A 22,401-nucleotide genomic window follows, 5' to 3' on the forward strand; every position below is an offset into this window, starting at 1 on the left:
CTCTAGAAAGGGACATTACTGTATTCCATTCCAATGATGCAAATGTTACACTATTGGTCATGTAGCAATCCAATGTGTCAAGTGGAGGCATGAAGGCTACTTTGCGGAAGGATGTCTCCCCTCACCATTACTCAGTAGACAAGGAAGAGGAAACTGTTGAAGTTAAAGATGGCATTGATGCCTCTAAAATGTTCTTTGGAGATCAAATGCATGAGTGTTCAACAAGTAGGTCATAGGCTACACCAAGGACTCCATTTGTTCCTCATGCCCAAGGGAGGATCATTTCAAAATTGCTGTGTCACCTTCTAAGGTATGCATGGGACGGAGGAGGGCTCAAAAATATCACCTCTAGAAGGTGAAGAAAATGTAAATGTTTTGTAGCCTTTGTCAAATAGAACTCATTGGATATATATATATATATATATAGAAGAGTCATTATCACTTTCTTAATCATAGTAAACAAATATTATTCATAACTAATGAGAGTTAAAGAGACATGTCTCTACAGACACATGCCTCTTAAATGACATATACATATGCTTTGAGAATGTTATTTGAAAGACACAGAAATTACAAACAGTGTTAGTACACTTACATACTCCAGGAAAATCAACATGGTATTAGATCAAGTTAGCCATCTCTATAAATGAACAAGGTTATAATTCCAGGGCTAAAATATTTATAGTTGTGGCTTTATTCTTCGTTCCCTAATGTCATTTTCTTAGGTTCTAGAAGTGTGCAATGTTCAACATATAAAGAAACTACATTAACATTATACCATATTCTTCGTTGCTCATATCAAAATATCTACAGATATTACCATGGCGTGGGCCTTGAAATATTTCTACAGATTACATTGCTAATATAATGGTGTGTAACATTGCTTACAAGGCTTGAAGTGATACCTGGAACCAATCAAAGGAAAGTTAGTGTCACAAGACAAAAACTGCTGGAGGATCCCAAGGCTGGTTGCGGACAACTGTTGAACCAGTAGTATTATCACCAACTGCTTTTAGAGTTCGCGTTGGTGGCTCAATCTCTGGGTGAGAGTCTTATACAGATCAAACAGATAGAGATGGAGATGCAATGCAACAATGAGCGATTTAGCATGGAGACGGAGGTCAAGATGACTGGGATGATCCTCAAGATGCAACAACTTATTGTAGTTTTCAGACTTGCGAGAATATATTGACAAAGTATGTAGATCGATCTTGTATGAGAAAAATGGATTCCCCCAAAAGATGTTGAAGCTTGTTTGAGCAGAAGTTGATACCTTTGACAACGTGTTTAACAAAAAAGTGGTTATTGAATCAATGAAAAGTGCATTTGCAAAATCTGGAGATAATGAAGAAATGGACTTTTCGCTTAATGTTACCGATGATGGAATTGAGATGAATAAAAACTCATTGGATTCAAAGCTAGAGGGGATAGGAGTATCTAAACAAATGTTAGAGAAGTTCAGCGGAGTAATTTTTAAACACAAACAGATATAGATTTTGATGTAGGTGATTTCGGGTCATATTTAGATTTTTATGCAGATTTTCCAATGATCTGATGTAGCACAGTGATATTGTGGATGCTTTTTGTAACACATCCATGAGTTCTGATACACTTTATGCAGAGAGTGATTTGGTAAAGTCACCTAACACAAATTAATGAGCAGAAGATAGACATTATTGGTCTTGAGTTTATTCTGCAGATTATTCTTAAGTTTAAATATATATGGAACAAAGAACTGTGGTGAATGAATATTTAATGAGCTTCTTGCCATAGATGGGCATGAAACTTTTTTTGTGAATGTTCCAAACAAGCTAATTTGGTGGCCCAAGAATGTGTAACAATTTATATATAGTCATTTACGGTCTCCGATCATATTGCAACATCAAGAACGGGAAAGAAAGGAGGGAAAAGTCATTCCTACAAACGACCACCATCTAAGGGATTTTGGTCTAAGCATAAAGACCACATTGTATATGGCGTTAGTACAAGGTAAAACGAGGTATGCAAACTATTTCAAATTAGTTTCTATGAAAAGGATATATATATATATAATTGTATTTGAATTATATATATTAATTCAAAATGATATTTAATAAAAATTTATATAATGTTTATTAAATATAAAGAGATCTATTATGGGAGCATAAAAGAGCTACGTGCCTTGATCTTTTCTGAGAAAGTTCTTGCAAGAAAAAGAGGGAGATTGAGATTTGGAGGAAGACTAACAATTCATTAGAGTCAACCTTAAAAGAGAGGGAGTAGATAGAGGATATGATTCAATCAACCTTCAATGATCTCAGTCATATTGATTCAAAGGGAGTAAACCATGTTGAGATGGATTCTCTAGTGATCAATAAATTGTAGCAGTCAAGAGAACTGTGATTCATGAATATGCCTCATGACTTCATGATTTTAATGGGCCTACCCCTGTGTACATCATGCGGAAGTGACAACTTACAAATGATGTCAGTTGTATTTGCAGAAGTTATTGAAAGGTGACGATCTTACAATAACTTAATTTTCTCTTATGATGGATACCTTACAATGTCTATGCAGGGCATGATAGGTTATACCTTGCACGGTGGATGTTTATATGGTAAGCATTATGAGAATGCTTGTGCACATACCTTATAAACATTTTTTGAGTACATGGTGAATGTTGTCCAAATTGATGTTCTGGAACGCCATTACATAGAGTACTTGGTGAATATCGTGTGACTTGATGTTTTGGAAGGCCATTACACATAGTACTTGGTGAATACTTGCATCTCAATATTTTGCAGGCCATTACTCAAAGAGTACTTGGTGAATATCACTAATAATTTTGGGAGACCGATACTTATGATATCAAATGTGATATCTAATATTTTTGAGTAATTGGTGGATATCATGTATTTTGGGAGACCAATACTCATGATATTAGATGTGATATCAAAACCTTTTGAGTACTTGGTGAATATCGACAGTTGATATTTTGGGAGACCAATACTCATAATATCAAATGTGTTATCAAACCTTTTGAGTACGAGTGAATATCATGAGCTAATATTATGGGAGACCAATACTCATGATATGAAATGTGATATTAAAATGGTGGATACCTTCTGATCAAAGATATTCTTAAAACTTTTCATTCCTAATATTACCAATGGTGTCATATCTGTCTTATTTTTATCCTCTATAGCTAAGAGGGAGTGTTAATGTTTTGTAGCCTCTGTCAGATAAAACTCATTGGATATATATATGAGTTATTATCAATTTCTTAATCATAATAAACAAATATTATTCATAACTAATGAGAGTTAAAGAGATATGTCTCTTAAATGACAGATACATATGCTTTGAGAATGTTATTTGGAAGACACAAAAATTACAAACAGTGTTTGAACTTTGTACATTTACATCCTCCAAGAAAATCAACAGAAAAGACCACATGGAATCTACATGGGGATCAAGAAGATGGGATCTCAGAAGGAAACTAATAAAAAATTGTGCAGAGAAAGAGGGAAAAAAATGAGGTTATCCTTAAGATGCACATTTGCTCCCATGACAAAGGTGAAGAAATCTGTAATCAGAGTTTCTATTGTTGTTTGGCTTGTTAATGAGTTTGTTGGCTTTTGTGATTCCTAGTGTAATTCTGTTGTTAGGTGGTATTACTTGGCAGGTTTCATGTGATGCTTTCCAGTTTGGTAGATTGTGATGTTGGTTGGTTTTTAGTTAATGCAGTGAACAGATGTAACACTCATGTTGATTCAAAATCAGTAGACATGTTGCTGCCCCTTATTAACTATTAACTTAACAAAAAAGAAATGGAGGAATTAGGAAGAAAAGCCTCCATCAATGGGTGTCATCTCTTTTCTCTTTTTATTTTCTAATTAGTTTTGTCCCTCAAAGGATTGCAATTGGTTTTGTATTTTGCATATGTTTTCAGGAGTTGTTATTGGGCTTGGTCTAGCATATCTCAACATTGTATTTATGCAAGGTGATACTTCAAGAGGAAAATGCCTACCCTTAAACATTCTTTTTTGCAATTGGCATAACTTATATCCACTTTCATTGTTCCAAAATTGATAGATATCCAAAATGGATGCTTTCTAATTGGCATCAACTTTGTGATTGGAACAAGTAAGCTGTAATAAAAATATTATGTAAATAAATTAATATCTATAATATTAATTAATTTTTATAAAAAAGACTAAAATTTGTTAGGTTTTGTAGCTATAAGTTTTTAAAACTATTGAGGACATAGGATTTGTTCTTTGTATAATTCACTTAAAATGAAAAAGAATTTAGAACTCAATAAAATATTAAAAATTGAAAAATAAAATCTTAAATGTACAAATTCATTCATAGGATCATTTAGATGCACCAAGGGCTGCTATAAACCTACCTAAATGGTCTTCTATCATTGTTTCTTGCTCAACCTATGTGCTAGTTTTTTCTTCAATGACATATATCTGTTACTTCAAAATATTTTTCCTTCATGTGATTCAAAATGAGTTGTGTGCACTTTTGAGGTGTTAGAGCTCATTTTAAGTCTTTCTTCTACTTCCTATGGCCGATTCTTCCCTTTGAAGCTCACTAAGTATCTAGGTCACATATCCCAAAGGCTTTTTTAGTGCCAACTCCCTCAAGACTTGTTAAGTATTGACAAGTCTAGGCAAGTCTTATAACTATTATTTGAAGACAGCAATCATTTTCCTTTCAAACAGGAAGAAGAGGGTTTAAGAGTCTTTATACATTAAGAAGGAATTTCAGAGGCTCATTATGAGGGAAATTGATTTGACCTTTAAAGATAGAAATCTTGAAACTATAGAGATCTTGTCAATGAGAATGGCATGAAAAGCTTCAATAAAAGATGTGCAATGTGGGGTATTATATTTATAGAGATTTTGACCTAGATATTTGTTATTAATAGTAGGGAATCATGAGAAGAGAAGGTGACTTCACTTATGATATGAACTGGTAACATGTTTGATCTCAGATGTTAGTTTTGTGGGGGAAATCCTTTGCTCGGAAGTATTTTCTTTCTAATCTTTTCTTTTAAGTACTCTATAAATGATGTATGTGGGATTTTGTTCGATTAGTCAGAATGAAGCTTCTAGAAAAGTATATATGGTTTTAATCTTGATCAAATAATTTTAGAAATTGCTATGTTAAGGAAATTTGTAGTATTTGAATTTGTTATTTGTAAACTTTTAATGCAGGCTATGATGAAGATGGAGCACAATGAAAGAGTTCTAGAAAGGCGGCCTGCAAAGATACATCAAATAAATGATTCAGCTAAGGTAAGGATTATCTGTGTCTTCGAAGTATTCAATAGACTGCTTCTGAGATGGCAATCTCTTTTTGTTTCTGAATTTCATGAATGTAGTAGTAGTAAAAATGCATGGTCCTTTTATTAATATAAAATATGATATTATTCTGTCCATTTTATAAAACTTGCATAAACTAATGACTATTGATTCCTTATCTTAGTTTAGATATCCACTTATGATCAGCTAGCTGGTTTCTCTATTATCCATACAAGGAAAAGGAGATCAGTTTGGTAATCATGAACGAGCAAGCATTTTTGGCAGAAATCTAAGAGAAGGCAGTGAACAATATTATACTATTGTGGACTTATAGCATACCAGCTTGTTGCCATGCCTTGGGTTTAGAGATTTGTAGTTATATTAACTTTTTGTCTTTCAGATTACTTTTGTTTTCTTTCATTGACAACAATTTCTTCCTTGGTGGTTTACTTCATTGAATAGTTGTGGGTGAGTATTTCTTGTTGAACTACAAAGGCTTGTTACATGATTGGGATTCACTATTATAGCTTTAGTTATTACATAATAGATTGATTCTTCAGAGCCCCAGAAAGTTCTGGTCCTTACAAGTTTGGGTTATAGCTTGGGACTAGTTGCTTTAGAAATGAGCTTCTATAATGTCCACACCACAATATGAATATCAATGACAAGCGGAAGCAACAGTCTTGTCAAAATACTTTGTTTGATTGCATCAGTATAAACATGGAACGAAAAAAGCATAAGCAGTATAGCTAAAACAAATAGCATCATCTACATACACACTGTCGATTAAAAACATTGTAGCCATCCGAGTGGAAAAATATTTCCTTGACCTAGAAATTGTTTATTCATCATAAGATGGTCAATGCGGTCTGTGATGGAAAAGAGGCGTATTTTATTGTTTAATAAAAGTATTCATTGTGTACTTTGGGTTTCTTTTACTTTAGATGACAAAGTAATGGTTTCTCAAAAAGATACAATTGGTTGTAACATAAAAAAAGGAGTTGTAGGAGAGAGTGTGAGATTAGTAGATATCATATTTACTGGGAGACCCATTTCCTACCCCCTAAGACACATCTCGGAGAAGGAGATGCATCTCCGATACCGGAGATGTCTCGATGCACAGTGTTTGTATAGTTGCTATCTCCGAAGTCTCCCAACAAAAAATTGATGTCATCAACTAGAAAACATAGGACATAAGGTGTTATAAAAAACTTTAATTCCTATCCTCTATCATCACCCTTGCAAAGTCATTAGGACTTAGTAATGATAAATTATAATTTATAAAGATAGCCAATATATTCCTCTAGTCTATCTGCTCAATTGGTTCTCTAGAATGACCTGTCAATGATTTACGATTACTCACTTTAAAAAACAGAGTCGTCTCCCAACGACTAACAAAATTAGGAGACAACTTATAGACAACAGAAGAAATACTAGAGAGAAGGGGGCGTCCCAGAAGTGTGCTGCTGGCGACGTAACTCATACACCTGCTCTGTCCTGATGCGGAGATCTATCTGAATCTAAGAATTAACCTCGACGGCCTCCTTTAGAAGAAGCGCCGCATCCATAGCCTGCCTCCTAGCTAACTGCATCTCGTGCTCAACCGCATCCTTATCTCGGACCGCAGCCTCTGTACCTTGCCTAGCCATGTCCCTCTCCTGCACCACTGCTGCCATATCTGCCAGTAGTGCTGCCCGCTCTGCGGCCCATGCTGCCTGCTAGTCGGCCAAGTCGGCGGCTAGCTTCTTTTTAGCCTCACTCTCAGCTGCCAATGATCTCTCTGCTGCAACCCTATCCGCCTCCGCACGCCGACGACCATAGTAAACGTCCTTGTACAATCCCACAATCTCATGTGCTAGCTTCATCATAGGGGTGTCACTGGGTCCCAACTCCGGCTCAGTAGCCCAATCTGCCAACATCTCAGCTGTTTCCTCCGCCGGCCAACCCCTGTCTACAAAACAAGTCTAAAATCGTCGAGGACAAATCCCACGGATATATGCTCTGATCAAATGCCACTCCCTCCACCGAGTCAGGGCCTGAATTGCCACATCATGTCCCTTCTTCAACGCAAACTTCATAGTCCTGAGGCAATCCCGGCACCTGTCCTCATCCGACCCGTAATCCTCCTTGGCAAAGTCCTCCAATGACCATTCTGCATCACTGTTCTCCTCCTCATCAGCGGGAGCCATACCCACATCCGGTGCTGCCTAGTTCTTGTTCATCCTGTAGGGTCACTTTCATACAGGTACAACTCCCTCCACCAGCGGGATGCGGTGCATACACAATTCTGGCAGTACTCCTTTGAGGCACCGTTGGATGTTACACCCGCCCATGCATTCAGTGAAGGGGAAATAATCAAGTATAATGAAGCTACGCTACAAACGATGAATTTGGGGGACGAGGCAGAGCCGAAGAACATACTAGTCGGGGATAATTGGGATCTAGTACTCAAGGCCGCGGCATTCAAGAATTTTTACCGTACTGGTAAAGAAATCAACACATACAGACAATGGAACAGAATAGCAAAATTATATTCGCATATGCCAGACATACATTATGCTCCACAATATCGGTAATAGTAGATGATCATTTACAATGATCCCAGACGGGATATAAATACTACCGCCGAACCTTCCCGAAGGAGTCCGTCGGCCACGACATTACATCCGCTACAAACTATTTACCCGTCGGCTACAAATTACAAAACACTGACATCAGTCAATCCGTCGGCTATAGAAACACCGTTGGGACCATCCAGTCGGCTGACACTTGTAGTGTCATGATGTAACAACCATTGTTGTTTTAATTAGGTCACTGAATGGTAATAAAAGATTTGTGTAACAGAAATTCAACTATTAGAAATAATGGAAGCCATTATCTCCAGCCTTCTCAAATCTCTTATAGGGATTCATCCAAGCAAACCTTTTCCACTCCCAGAAAAACAGTAGAAAAATTATTTCTCATAACAATGCATTCCATATTCCTTGGCATGTGTATCAGAATCAAACTATATATGTATATTTCAATTTCATTGTGTAATGATAATCTAATATGAAATCTTTAATGTGAATTTTCAACTCTTTACTTTTTCCACACAATGACATTTGAAAATGGTTTTTCTCCTCATGCTTACAATGATGGGACTGTATGGTTATCCTGTGAAACGCAGAATAGAACTGTTTACCCGCCTTTTTTTTAAAGGAAATCTGTCTTTTTGTAAATGGTTATTACCAAGGGATCTATAGCTTATTGAAGTGCAGACTTTATAACAGAAGAGTGATCACCTAAACTTGCAGGAGTGACATTTGAAATAATATCAGAAGATCAACATTACTACTACAATTGTTGAAGTTTTTGTGAAGCTCATTTATATGAGCGAGGGCTGGATATATCACCAAGCTGCTCTGATTTCATAACTGTATCACCAAAGAACACATATGTTTGTTTGATAATTCATATTTTTAACATTTTTTTTGACTAACCACTATAATTGAAGTCTAGGATCAACTACTATCCAAACTACCAACATGGAGCTTTCTATTTTTCTGTGTAATTTACCAATCTCATGTCATACTATTACTTAAGTGGTGCACTTGGTTTGGAAGTATTTCCATAATAATGTTTCTTTTTTTATTGGAACTGTTTGCATCGAGGGAGAAATTTTACAAGTATCGCTTTCTTAACTAAAACAGGTCATAGTATTTACACGTGGTCCTCTTCTCTTTGTGTTCAACTTCCACCCTATGGATTCATATAATGGTTACGAAATAGGAGTAGAAGAAGCTGGCGAGTATCAGGTTAGACATTTTACTCTACCCAGAAGAGTTCAATTTTCTTTCTTGATGTCTACTATGTCCCAATTATTTCAGTATGGGAAATATTAATATAAAGTGGTGAATGTTTTCTCCCATTCAGAATATATTCAAGGGAACAAGAAATTTATGTTTTTAAACTGTATAATGGTTTGCAAATGTTTCTTCTTTTTTTGATAGATAACGGTTGTAGATGATAAACTTTTATTAACTTGTAAAATTTTACAGTCCTGTTTCACTGTGAGTGCCAGTCAGATAAGTTTTATGGAAGATTATAATAATATAACATATGATCAACCAGTTTGAGACATACGGGTTTGATTTAATGATACAAAGATTTCATGTTGATACAATCCAAAAAAGTGTATTGAATTTTCTAACATCAGCTCCTCTGAACCCATTACATTTCTTGTCCAGATCTCTCTGCAAACTTGCTTTCCTCCCTGCATTAATGTCATTTGGAATCCTAATCTGTCTTCAAAACTGCAAACATTGTTCTGCACACTGCTAAAAGCACCAACCAATTCTCCATTGACACAATAGTTAGTAGCCATAGTGTAATACTGAAATAGGATGTCACATCTCCCATATTAATGCTGATTTCATAATTTACAACGCCAGAGAGATATGTTGATAATCACATTCTAACCATACCTACTACCTAAGTCACAAGGTTTGGCGAACTTAAAACATGAAGTTGGAAATTCGTCGAATGTTTAGCAATAAAAAAAAGCAGCACATTTGCAAACTAATTTGCATTGAAAAATCATATTAATTTTAATTGATCTTTATTTTTTGTTATTCGCTTTTTTATAGTGTTTCGATGGTTTTATCTGCAAGCACAGCGCTGTGGGTGCAAACAAAGGGCATTTTAACTGTTAGTACATGCAAACAAACTCTCATTTTAACTGTTAGTACATGCAAACAAACTCTCAGAAGTGGTGCACTCCAAACAACTCAACAAGTCTGACGTGGCAGCAACTGTTCTGTTGTCTGCAAGCACAGCACTGTGGGTGCAAACAAAGGGCATTTTAACTGTTAGTACATGCAAACAAACTCTCATTTTAACTGTTAGCACATGCAAACAAACTCTCAGAAGTGGTGCACTCCAAACAGCTCAACAAATCTGACGTGGCAGCAACAGTTCTGTGACTCCTGGCAGAAGTCTATATATTTCTTTAGGTTAATTTTGTTTCTTTTTTGTATTTATAATCTACAAATATTTAAGAATTGTTTTTTCTTTGCCTTTTTTTAATTCTATAAAAATTAAAAAATACATTTCTAAATGTTTTGTTTCGTTTCAAATATTGAATTTGACATCAATAAAAAGTTCAAATATTATTTTATTTATATTAGATTTAATAACAATGAATATTTAATCATAACAAATTCAAGAATCAAGATCTTTCCTTCTTGGGAAAATAATATTTAAATAAACTGGACAATTTATTGGGTATATTCTTATATTTTAAGAAAATTAAATTTATATAAGAAGAATTTGATGTCGATTTCTTTTCCAATTTTATTTTGCCGGATTTCATCCAAATTGTATTACTGCCGAACTTGAGCTTGAATTCAAACCTTGTGATTTAGCCTACTACTAACATACTGAGGTGAACTATCAGTTATTTACATAGAAATAGCAAAGATCGTGATAGAGTCATTTAGGTATTACTACCTGTGCTATCATGCTGAAGGACACTGTCGGAAATTTTACAAGGAAAGAGCCTTATAGGAAAGTGTAAGAGCTGAATCTTATTAATCTTTAATAATGAACCACTTGTGACACAACAAGGTTATAAACCTTAGCTTTATTCAAATGAGGATATACACTAGAGCCTTTATTACTCTATCCAATCAACAAGAATGTAAACATTTAATATTAACTAACATCTTTCTCTATATTAAATCTATAACCAAATGAAGATGAATATTTTCAATAATTTGTATCTATCAATTTGTCGTTATATACTAATCTTTCTATTGAATCAGTTTGATATATACATGTATCCAAGGAACAAGTCTATATATTTATGTTTGATAGAGTGCAGAAATTTTGACCTATATATGCTTTTTTTAAAATTTATTATTTGATATAATTTTAACATAAGATCTCTCTCTCTCTCTCTCTCTCTCTCTCTCTCTCTCTCTCTCTCTCTCTCTCTCACACACACACACACACACACACACTCAATGTATACTGTACATATGTATTTCTTTATGCATTCATATACTATAATTGTTACCTGCTATTTGAGTCTCTGTATAGTATATATGCATCTATTTATATATACATATACATTATGAATGTATATCTATATAAATATATTTATATTTATTCATCAAAGAATCTACCTCAAAGTCTTATTCTGACAAAATATTTCTTCACAACTCTGGACTTCCCAATATGAGTGAACCATTTGAGCAAAGCATTAAAGAATTGCTCTACACAGTTTCAGTGTTGTTGATTTATCCAACTTTACCATTGGTGCCTAAGAGCAATCTGACATCTGCTTTCGTAAAAATCAGAAAAAATGAAAACTACTATGAATAGCCATCTAAAAATGGGAATATACATTCTAATTAAGGACACCACATACTAATATATTCCTCTGTAGTGATGAAATAACTTGCTTCAATTTATAAATAGTACAGAAATCCTAAGCTTTATTGGACTATAGATGGAGCATGATGCTTAATGTCTCTGGTCAAACACTTTAACTTACCTTGCGAGACAATACTTATTAATGTTACTAAAATAGCACTTCAATCAAATTAACAACACCATTGAATTTTTTTTTTTATATTAAACTAATCAATTGAAAAGAAATCATATGAATTCCTATTAAGTTCTTGAAAGTTGAGGAAGGACTATCGATAGAAGAGGAACTTGATGTTATACAAGTATTCCATATACTCTTTGAGGGTGAGTATGAAGTCGTAGAGTGTAATGCCTCACCTGGAGATCGTTGGAAACAAGGATAAACAAGGACTAACATATATATTTTTAAGGATAAGATGCAACAAGAAAGCACCTCACAAGATTGCAATGGAAGACTAACACAAAACCAACATCCCAAAAGATCTCCAAATGTTCATCACTTACTAATGTATTCTTTTTGAACCCAAATTCAAAATTCCTAAGTGTCTAATCCATACAAGTCAATTTACCAATTACAACGTAAGAAAGAAGAGGAAACACAAAGAACAATCACAATGAGGCATAGATATCAGAACTGTTATAGATTAGGAAGGTGTAACACTGAAAAGGTTAAATGAAACAATGATTTCCACCTTTGGGAAGTGCAGGGAAGTATCCACAGTTTCTCGTACGAGACTTCACATCAGAGGGGTCTTGTACGAGAATTCCTGCTGTCCCATACGCAGAAGTGTTTTCTCGTACAAGATTTCACATGCAACCAAAATTGCCTTCACTTTGAAGACCATAACTTTTGCGTCCGAACTCCAATTGAGTCCATTCAAAATGCATTGGAAAGCTCTCCATGAGCTCTTCGACATGAAGGAGATAAAACTCAGCTATACACATAATTAATGTCATGCAAAGCAACACAACCTAGGCAAAACAAGTGATCCTATTTACCAAGATATGCAATAGGAAGGTGCCCTGAACAATAAATGAAAGGAGCATGTCGACACCAATGTACAACATGAAAAGAAAGCTAACTCCACATCGGGGAGTGCCGGATCCACACATAAAGAGATCAATAGGAAACCACAACTCTATTCATGCTAGCATGCAGATCACAATAACATCTATCTATCTAAACCACAACATCATAAGCAAACATGAACATAAGAAACATCACATTGAAAAGGAATCTATCAACAAGAAATACAACCAAATCAAATCAACCATCCTCGTTTCCTCCCAACCTTAACGGAATCTTGAGACCTCAAGGATCCTAACCATACCCCCGAGCATGAACTCTCATTTCGCCAACAAGATTGTTGCAGTTGTCTCATGAGATCTTTCTTACCAAAAGTCATCAAATAACATCGCATGGAACAAGTACATCTCACATGCTACTCTACCAAAAGCATCACTAATCCAAGCAGTGGTAAGAAACATCACCAAAGCAATAAGATACAATTATCATGATAAAGGAATGCATCAAGCAACATACTAAGCATCATCTAAACATGATAACAAATGCATCCAAAGTAAAGAATAAATCACAAGGAAACATACTCCAAATCAAAGTAATGAGAATTGGAATCAGCAAGGCCAAATCGAATAGTGAATCGGCCATGAATTAGAATCGAATTGACAAATTAAAAAAACCTTTTAAATGTAGAGATTTTAACAATTTAAAACTTATTTCATGCACTCTTTATTGAATATAATTTAAACACACTATAACATCATCAAATAGAAGTTAACATACATAAACATGGAACATAAATGAGAAATCCATCACATACCTATCTATGTTACACATAAAATGTAAATTGTAGGCTATAGATGAAGTAAATAGAAATCATAGGATCATAAATTATATTGATTCAAATCATAGAATGTATGTAAGATGAAGATCCGTAAGACATCAAATCATAAATATATGTAATAATCTAAGATGAAGATCCATGAAATGTATGTCTATCAATATCTGTAAACAAAATGAAAAAACAAGACTCCAGCTCAAGCCTCATCATCATCCTCAAGGTCAGTTGCAACCTTAGCCTCAACCTCTAAGTATCTAGTCCACCTTCTAGAAAGGTGCTAAGGTAGGTCCTAGAGGACTGTCAAGCCATAGCCCCCGCATATAAAATGGGCTCATGAACAATAGCACTAGGGCCTGTGCGTGTGCGTGTGCGTGTGCATCACTAGTGCCTAAACGAGCTCTAGTTGCCTTCTCTACCATAGCCACAACCTCAGCCTCTCTATCCACTTGGTCAACCCACTCATAGTCTTCCTCAGTGAAGACTGGATCCACAGCCTCAGTGAGCCACTCTAGTTCTAGATAATTTCTCCCATTCAGTTAAAGGAATTGGGAATTGCACCTTGAAACTAAAGTTAGGTATTGCTCTACATCTCAAAAGAGTACTCTATGTACCAGGAATAAAGAGGAATTTAATTTATGTTACATCACTTGAAGATGATGGACATAATGTTGCATTCATGGATAGTAAAGTAATGACCTAGTCTAAGAACTCTTCATTCCAAAAATCAAAGTTGATTGGTCAAAGAAAGGGATTCTTGTATGAATTAAATACAGAACTAGTTAACCTATTCAAGCATTAATTCATGAAGCTACTGATATAAATGAAATATGGCACAGAAGGTTAGGACATCTAAATTTCAAAGCCTTATCAACTATGGAAAAGATGGTAACTAGTTTACCTAAGTTGAATAAGGATCATTCAAGCATATACAAAGGATGTGCTCTTAGTAGGAACACCAAAAGTCCATTTCATCGTAGCGCTAGAAAAACTAACAATGTTTTGGAATTAGTCCTCTCAGATTAATGTAGACCTATGTTTGTTCCTTCACTTGGAGGATTCTGGTACTATATACTTTTTATAGATGACTTCTGTAGGAAAAATTGGATCTACTTTTTAAAATGTAAAGAATCAGAAGAAATCCTTAAGAGATCTAAAGAATTCAAAATCTTAACTAAAAACTTATCAGGACACAAAATTAGAACTCTTGGGACTAATAATGGAGGGAAATATACTTCAGAGAATTCAAAATCTTAACTGAAAACTTATCAAAACACATAATTAAAACTCTTAGGATTGATAATGGAGGGGAATATACTTCAGATTTGTCTAAAGAGTTTTATAAAGAAGCAGGAATTAAGAGGGAGTATATTGTTCCTTTTAACCCACAACAAAATAGGGTAGTAGAATGAAAGAATAGAATAATTATAGAAGCAACAAGAGCTATGATATTTGATCAAAATTTAGAATATTATCTTTAGGCAGAATCCTCTTGTACTGTTGTCTATATTCAAAATAGAACCTCACTCCCACCTTAGAGATAAAACTCCTGAAGAAGTCTTTACTAAGGTTAAACCTAATATAAGCCATCTTATGATATTTTGGTGCCCAGTATATATACATGTCCAAAAAGAAAAGAGAGCTAAGTTACAACCATCTCGGACAAAAGGTATTTTTGTTGGATATAGTGAAACATTTAAAGCATATAAGATTTTCATACCTGATCAGAAAAACATTGAACTTAGTATGGATGTAATATTTGAAGAAGATTTAACATTTAAAAGAGCCCTAAGTTCAGAAGATCCCTCTCCCTTACATAGTTCTAAAGAAAATAATGAATATGAGTTTCAGAGGGAGAACATTAAAAAAATTAAAGATGAAATTTAAAATCTTAATCTTGAGGAAACTCAAAATGCAAAGAAAAGACCACTTTGGGTCATTAAGATTGTAGAGGAAGCACAAGACTTAGCTACACCATCTGGAACCTTCAGATAAAGCAAAAGAACCAAAAGATTTTCTAGTTATGCAGCAAACATGAGTGATTTATCTAAACTAGAGCCAACCAATGTTTCAAATGCTATGACAGAAGAATATCAATCCATAATTTAGATGATGTTTGGGAAATTGTTCCAAGGTCTGAAGGAAAATCAGTTGTTTTTTCTAAGTGGATATTTGAAATTAAGCATGCTACTAATGGTAGCATTGAAAAATATAAACCTAGAGGTTTCTCTCAGAAGGAGGGAATTGATTATGAAAAAACCTTTGCTCTAGTTGCCAGATACACCTCTGTAAGAGTAGTCCTAGCTATTGCAGCATTTAAGAGATGGAAAGTAAATTAGATGGATGTGAAAACAACATTTTTGAATGGAAAGATTATAAAAGAGTATATTTGGAAAAATCTGAAGGATTTGAAACTCATAACCCAAAAGTCTTTGTTTGCAGGCTCAAGAAAGCTCTCTATGGATTTAAACAAGGTCCAAGGGCATGGCATGAAAGAATTGATAAGTATCTCTCTAGTCTAGGATTCTCCAAGAATGAAGCTGATCCAAATCTCTATTATAAAAAGGATAAAGATGATAGGATAATTTTGATACTATATGTTGATGATTTGCTAATAACAGGTGATGATCATCTTATAGATCAATGCAAGAAAGATCTAATCAAAGAATTTGAAATGAAAGATTTAGAACTCCTTCATTACTTCCTAGGACTAAAAGTATGGCAAAATTCTGACACCGTCAGACTTAATCAAGGAAAGTATACATTAGACATCTGAAACAGATTTGGAATGTGGAACTATAGACCTATGTCTTCTCCAATGGAGATTAATCTACACAAACTTAAGGAAGCAACTGTAGAATCACCGTCCATAGATTCTACTCTTTAGAGACAGATGATTGGATCTCTTATGTACTTGGTAAATACAAGACCTGATATTTACTATGTTGTTAATACCTTAAGTCAGTTTATGTGTGAGCCAAAGGAGATTCACCTAGTTGCAGTCAAACACATCATGAGATACTGACAAGGCGCTATTGATCTTGAGCTCAAGTATGAGAAAGTTGACTTGGACTTACATGGGTACACAGACTCAGATTGGGCTAGAAGTGTTATTGATAGAAAAATCACTTCAGGATGTTGTTTCAATTTAGGCTCAACGATGATATCGTGGATATACAGAAAGCAAACATCAATAGCACAAAGTTCCACATAAGCTGAATACATTACCGCAACAATGGCCTCTCAGGAAGCAATTTGGCTCAAAAAGTTACTTGTGGGATTATTTGGTCAACCCATGAATCCTACTATTATTCATTGTGATAATTAGAGCTCCATCAAGCTTTTTGTGAATCTAGTTTTTCATGACAGGTCTAAGCATGTTGAAATTATTTACCACTATGTAAAAGATATGGTAGATAGGAATACTATAAAATTAGAATACATTTGCACAACAAATATTCTTACCAAACCTCTCTCTCAAGTGAAGATGGATCACTTCGGGAGAAGACTTGGTATGGTTGAATTGTAATACATTTGTATTTTTTAATTATTAATAATTTTGAATTTATGTCAGACTATTATTGTCAGACTATTGATTGTTATGGGCTTCACCATTTGTATTCATTGTTTAAGAGGTGACGATCTCGAAGATAATGAGCACTTGTATAAAAGACATTATGAGAGATGACAATCTCTTAGATAATGTGTTGAATAGTAGAGAACTACTGTGAGATTTAGATGAGTTTAAGATCATATTGTGATATAGACATGTCTATATCTATAGTCACAACTTAGATAAATGAAGAATTTAATTATTCTCTGCATTTTATCTTATGTTTTAGTAGATCTTAACTCAAGATCATGTTGTGATATAGGCATGCCAATACCTATGAGTCACAGCTTGGATAAAGGAAGAATTTAATAATTCTCAAGATTTTATATTGTATATTGCATTCCATGCAATATTGTTATCACAAGTATAAGTGATAAGTCATATCACACGTATAGTAATATCACATATTATCATGTGTTCAATGATACCACATGCTTGGAAGAGTCAGATAGATATAGAGTATCAATCTATGCTTATTCATCTTAATTGATGGTGCTAGATATGTTATCTCTTAGTATGATTATCAAATTAAGAGGGAGTGTTAATTTGTAACTTCGATCTCATACTGATCTGATTCTACAGATCATACAGATAATATCTTAAACTTTCTATAATAGTCAACTACTTGTCTGTAGTTCGTCTTTCAGTCTAGATAGGAATGTTTCCTATCCCGTCTCTTTTTTCTTCAGTCCAAATAGGAATGTTTCCTATCCTGTCTCTAGTTTTGTTTCTAATTCCGTCTTCAGTCTACGTTGTTTCTTTTAGAAACAACGTCCTTGTAATTCTTTATATTCCGAAAATCTGTTAATCTGCCAACTCTTCTTGAATCTTGTAACATGGTATCAGAGCATAGTTCTTAATTTTTTCGAAAATTATAATTTCTTTTCCGAAATTATCAGAGCCAATTTTCAAAATTATTTTGTGATTCTTGCTTTCTAAAAACCTCAAATTTTCAACTAGGTTTTTTTTTTTTTTTTTTTTTTGGTTGAGTTTTTCAAAAATCGCAACTGTAATAGTTTTCGGCCAGGTTTGAAAAAAAAAAATTTTAAAATTCTGCATCCCGCGTGATTTGCATCAGTCTGGATCTTTACATAGTATTTTTCGCAGGGGAAAAGTGCAGTTTTTCTGGAAAATCGTCAGTGATTTTACACCAAAAATGGCTCTGCATTTTTCTTTAGACGACTCGGATTTTGGAAATCAGTCATCTGCGTTTTTCATGGTCATTTTTTTCCTGTGCCTGACCTCAAGGCGTCGGTTTTCTGACCTCCATACTGCCGTAACCAGCTTTAGTCGACTGAAAACCACCATTTTTATCAAGATATCTGAAGTTTTTTCAAGCTTTTTTCAGCCAGGGCCGTTTTTTTTCGAAACCCTAATTTTTGGAGTCGAAAAAATATTTTTTTTGCAGATTCTTGGTGGGTTTTTCGAGAGCTCAACTGGGTTGTCGACCATTTTTTCTGGGTGCCTTGATTTTTGTGCCTCGATTTTCGAGCCAGCGGATCCAGAAAACGACAGCAAATTCCTTATGGGTTTTCCGAGCTCTCTTCAGGGACATTCTCTGATTTTTCAAGGTCTTTCGTATTTTTGCCTCGAAGAACGTGCCTTTATAGATTTTCACAATTTTTCATTGAAAAACATGCCATGGCATCTCTGACAAATATTCTGCTCGAACATAATTCCAAATTCAATGGTCGCAATTATGGAATCTGGAAGCAGCGCATCATCGCAATCTTCGAATATCGCAACACCGCTCAACTTGTTCTAGGTGTTACGCAGCGTTCGACTTCTCCGGGTCCTGATCAAGATACATGGGATCTGACCAATCGAGAGGCAGTAATGCTTCTCAAACTATCCGTAGCTGATGACCAGCTTTCTCAGATTCCATTCGGCAAGACAGCTGCCGAAATCTGGACACATCTAAAAGGTCTTCATGAGACTTCCGACAAGAGCAGAGCCTTCTTTCTGAAGAACACTCTATTTTCTATTTTCATGGATGAGCGCACCTTGCTCCAGGCACACCTGAATTGAATTCAGGAAATCTGTGATCAGTTACTTGCCATCGGTCGCAAGGTGGAGGAAGAGGATATTGTGGTAATCACTCTTCGGAGTTTACCAAAATCCTATGAGCATTTTATCGAGACTCTCAACACCACATCTACTGGTGTTGATCTAAAGTTCACTGATCTCTGCACCCTGTTGCTTTAGCAAGATCGGTGGAAACAACAGTTTGGTAGCAGCTCCAGTTCCACCTCCACTGAGCAAGCCTTTGCTGCAAAATCCTTTCAACAGAACATTGGCAACCATCAGTCTTCTCAGCCTTCCCAGCATCAACCCTCTACTCAATCCTTGGATGGCTCTACGAAGCAAAATGTACAGTGTAATTACTGTCACAAGTTTGGCCATATGAAATTCGAGTGCCGAAAACGTTTGGCTGCCCAAGCAAGGCAAAATGCTTTCCAGCCAACAGCACAAGTTGTCGAGCTCCCTGATCAAGCTAAAGCTACATTTTATGCCTTCTAAATTTGTTTCTATTTTTTTAGGTTTGTTGATTTTCTCCTCAAAAATCATTTCAAGTTGTCTATAATAGGCAAGGTTGTGTGAGATTTTGGGTTTTACCGTTTTTTCCACAAAAACGAAGTTTTGTAATTGCAACTTATTTTGAGTCATAGCACTCTTCTGGCAAAGCTTCTTGGTTTCAGCATTCTGTAGATCCAGAGAGGGTCTCAGTTATCACAGAATGTTCCGACATCCGTACGTTGACCATTAAGGGAGGGTATTAAGATAATATCTTATACTTTCTATAATAGTCAACTACTTGTCTGTAGTCCGTCTTTTAGTCTAGATAGGAATGTTTCCTATCCCGTCTCTTTTTTCTTCAGTCCAGATAGGAATGTTTCCTATCCTGTCTCTAGTTTTGTTTCTAATTCTGTCTTCAGTCTACGTTGTTTCTTTTAGAAACAACGTCCTTGTAATTCTTTATAAGGAACACATTTTTTCCTCTGTTAATTAATCAATCATCCGAAAATCCATTAATCTGTCAACTCTTCTTGAATCTTGTAACATGGGCAACATAGTTAAGGATTACCTAAATCATCTTGGTTAGTTAATGTATTAACATATGTCTCCATATAAAAGTTGTCAATTTTAAAGAGAGCAATTCAGGGCTGACCTAGGTAGGGACACGTCCCTTCTAGGGACATGCCTTGTGGTTGTAATATTTATATAGGGTATGTTTGTGGATAAAGGACACACGAATATTACATGGTCTGCTCTATTCGCAATACTGCCCTATCTGTATTATTGCAGAGATAAAACATTCTCGAATAGTGTTTATACTATTGGTAACACTTCATACAAGTTTGAATTATAGAAGATCATCTTCAACAAGCACTATAAAGGGATTATCTAAGACTGATTTATAACAGAATTTGTAAAAACTTTACAATTAAATTTTTACTTTAACGTTAAAGAAAACAAATAAAAAAGAATCAATTATCTAGCTGCAACAAATGGAATGTTGTAAAAGTACCAAAATTTGCAAATTTCTTTTCTAGCAGCATCATGAATCTCCTTATTCAAACCCATGCTCTCAAGCGTGGGTTGTGAGACAGGAGTAGTGCGGGGCACAAAGTAACTATCCAATCTATTCTTTCGCACTCTAGGCTACAATAAGTTGGACTCAATTTTAGTATAAAACCAATTAGCACTAGCACTAGCACGAGCACTAGAACTAGTTTGAAAAGGAGGCCTAGAAGAACCCTCTCCAACACAACCTACGGATGTTGATGCTAATGTGGATGCAGATGCGGCTACAGGAGCATGGGAGCCAATAGCCCTTAACCCTTCAAGTTGTCTTTTCTTATTCAATTTCTCTTATTCATATTTTTCTAATGCCATTAAACAAGTGCAGTTTGCCTCAGTAGTTTGTTTAGTGCAAATTGTAATATCATGTTCATGTATAGCAACAATGTGGTATTTGAATCTATAAATACCACCAGAATTGATTTCTTTACAAAACATATATTTTGTTTGAAATTTGTTTCTTCCATGAAAATGTCTTTGGTATATTTCTAAAATTCATCTTTTTTACCCATTGTGGAAAATGAAAGTTAAGGCTACTGCAATAAGAAAATTCAAGTAAAACCTCAAAGTTTGAAACTAATAAACAAAAGTTACAAAACAACAAACCCTACTTTGCAATTTAGTAAAACTAAAAACCATTCAAGATTTGCAAATGAAAACTGAAATTTTTTAATAAAAAATGCATAATACACTAACATGCAAAAAAAATCAACACTTAACCTCTTGTAAATGAGTTGAGGAGTGTTGCTATTGACTCCTTAATGCTCCCAATGCAATCTTATGGCCTTCCCAAATGGACTTTTGAGCTCTTTGGTGCTCTTTCTTTTTGCTGTTTGGAAACTTATGATTTTTCTTTTCTCTTCTTCTCTCTCACTTTTCCTCTTTTCTACTCATGCTTAACAATTAGAAGACCCTTTCAGGTTAAAACAAAGAGGAAAGGCCAAAACAAAAAATAAAAAAAATGTGTTTTAATTAAAAAATGAGTTCACATTTTGCCTTGCCACATGACTAATTTAGGCGATTCATGGCAAAAAATTGCCTAAACCAATTCACGACTCCAAAAAAATTGGCATGCCTAAATCGAATCGCCAAACTGGCAATTCTAGTGATTTTCAAGCAGTTCTCGAAACTATGCTCCAAATACACCAAAGTACCAAGTGAATATTCAATAGATTGTCTCTGTACACCAGTCCCTAGCAATGGTATAGGTAGCTACACCTCACAACCACGTGGAACTCATAGGCCAACTCCCCCTGTGTTATTGGAAATAATTCCCAGACCACAATCACATAAGACAATCACCCATGGCTAACACACACACCAATCAAGTATGGTACCAACATTTATATGCGCATAAAGACAATGTAGTACATCAAGTCACTGGTCAAATGGGATAACTATGTAAGAACTCTAGTATAACAATCTCACTCAACTAGCATGTATCCAGGAATGTAGATTCAACACAAATCCCAATAAGGTAAGAAAACCACCAAGTATCATGAACTCTCTCAATCGGCTTAAATTTGGGAGTATAGATTCTACACGAATCCCAATGATGATAAAGTAAAACTATGGTCAGATTGGAAACCTAACATACATTCCATATCCACGACCCAAACAAGTGCGAAGAATTACTTAA

At 34.9% G+C, this 22,401-nt stretch overlaps 1 protein-coding gene across 1 annotated transcript in view; it reads left to right on the plus strand.

Moving 5' to 3' along the window:
- The window catches only part of EMB2729 (Alpha amylase family protein), a 326,562-nt gene that overhangs the window by 301,869 nt on the left and 2,292 nt on the right, over positions 1 to 22,401 (plus strand). Inside the window, exons 17-18 of the mRNA XM_089787516.1 lie at positions 5,208 to 5,288; positions 8,987 to 9,091. Of these exons, the coding sequence (XP_089643642.1) occupies positions 5,208 to 5,288; positions 8,987 to 9,091 (186 nt within the window). The remainder of the gene's footprint in view (positions 1 to 5,207; positions 5,289 to 8,986; positions 9,092 to 22,401) is intronic.

Source organism: Cupressus sempervirens, chromosome 6 (genome assembly GCF_028749045.1).
Source record: "Cupressus sempervirens isolate cs-2001-9-10 chromosome 6, ASM2874904v1, whole genome shotgun sequence".
Taxonomy (NCBI): domain Eukaryota; kingdom Viridiplantae; phylum Streptophyta; class Pinopsida; order Cupressales; family Cupressaceae; genus Cupressus; species Cupressus sempervirens.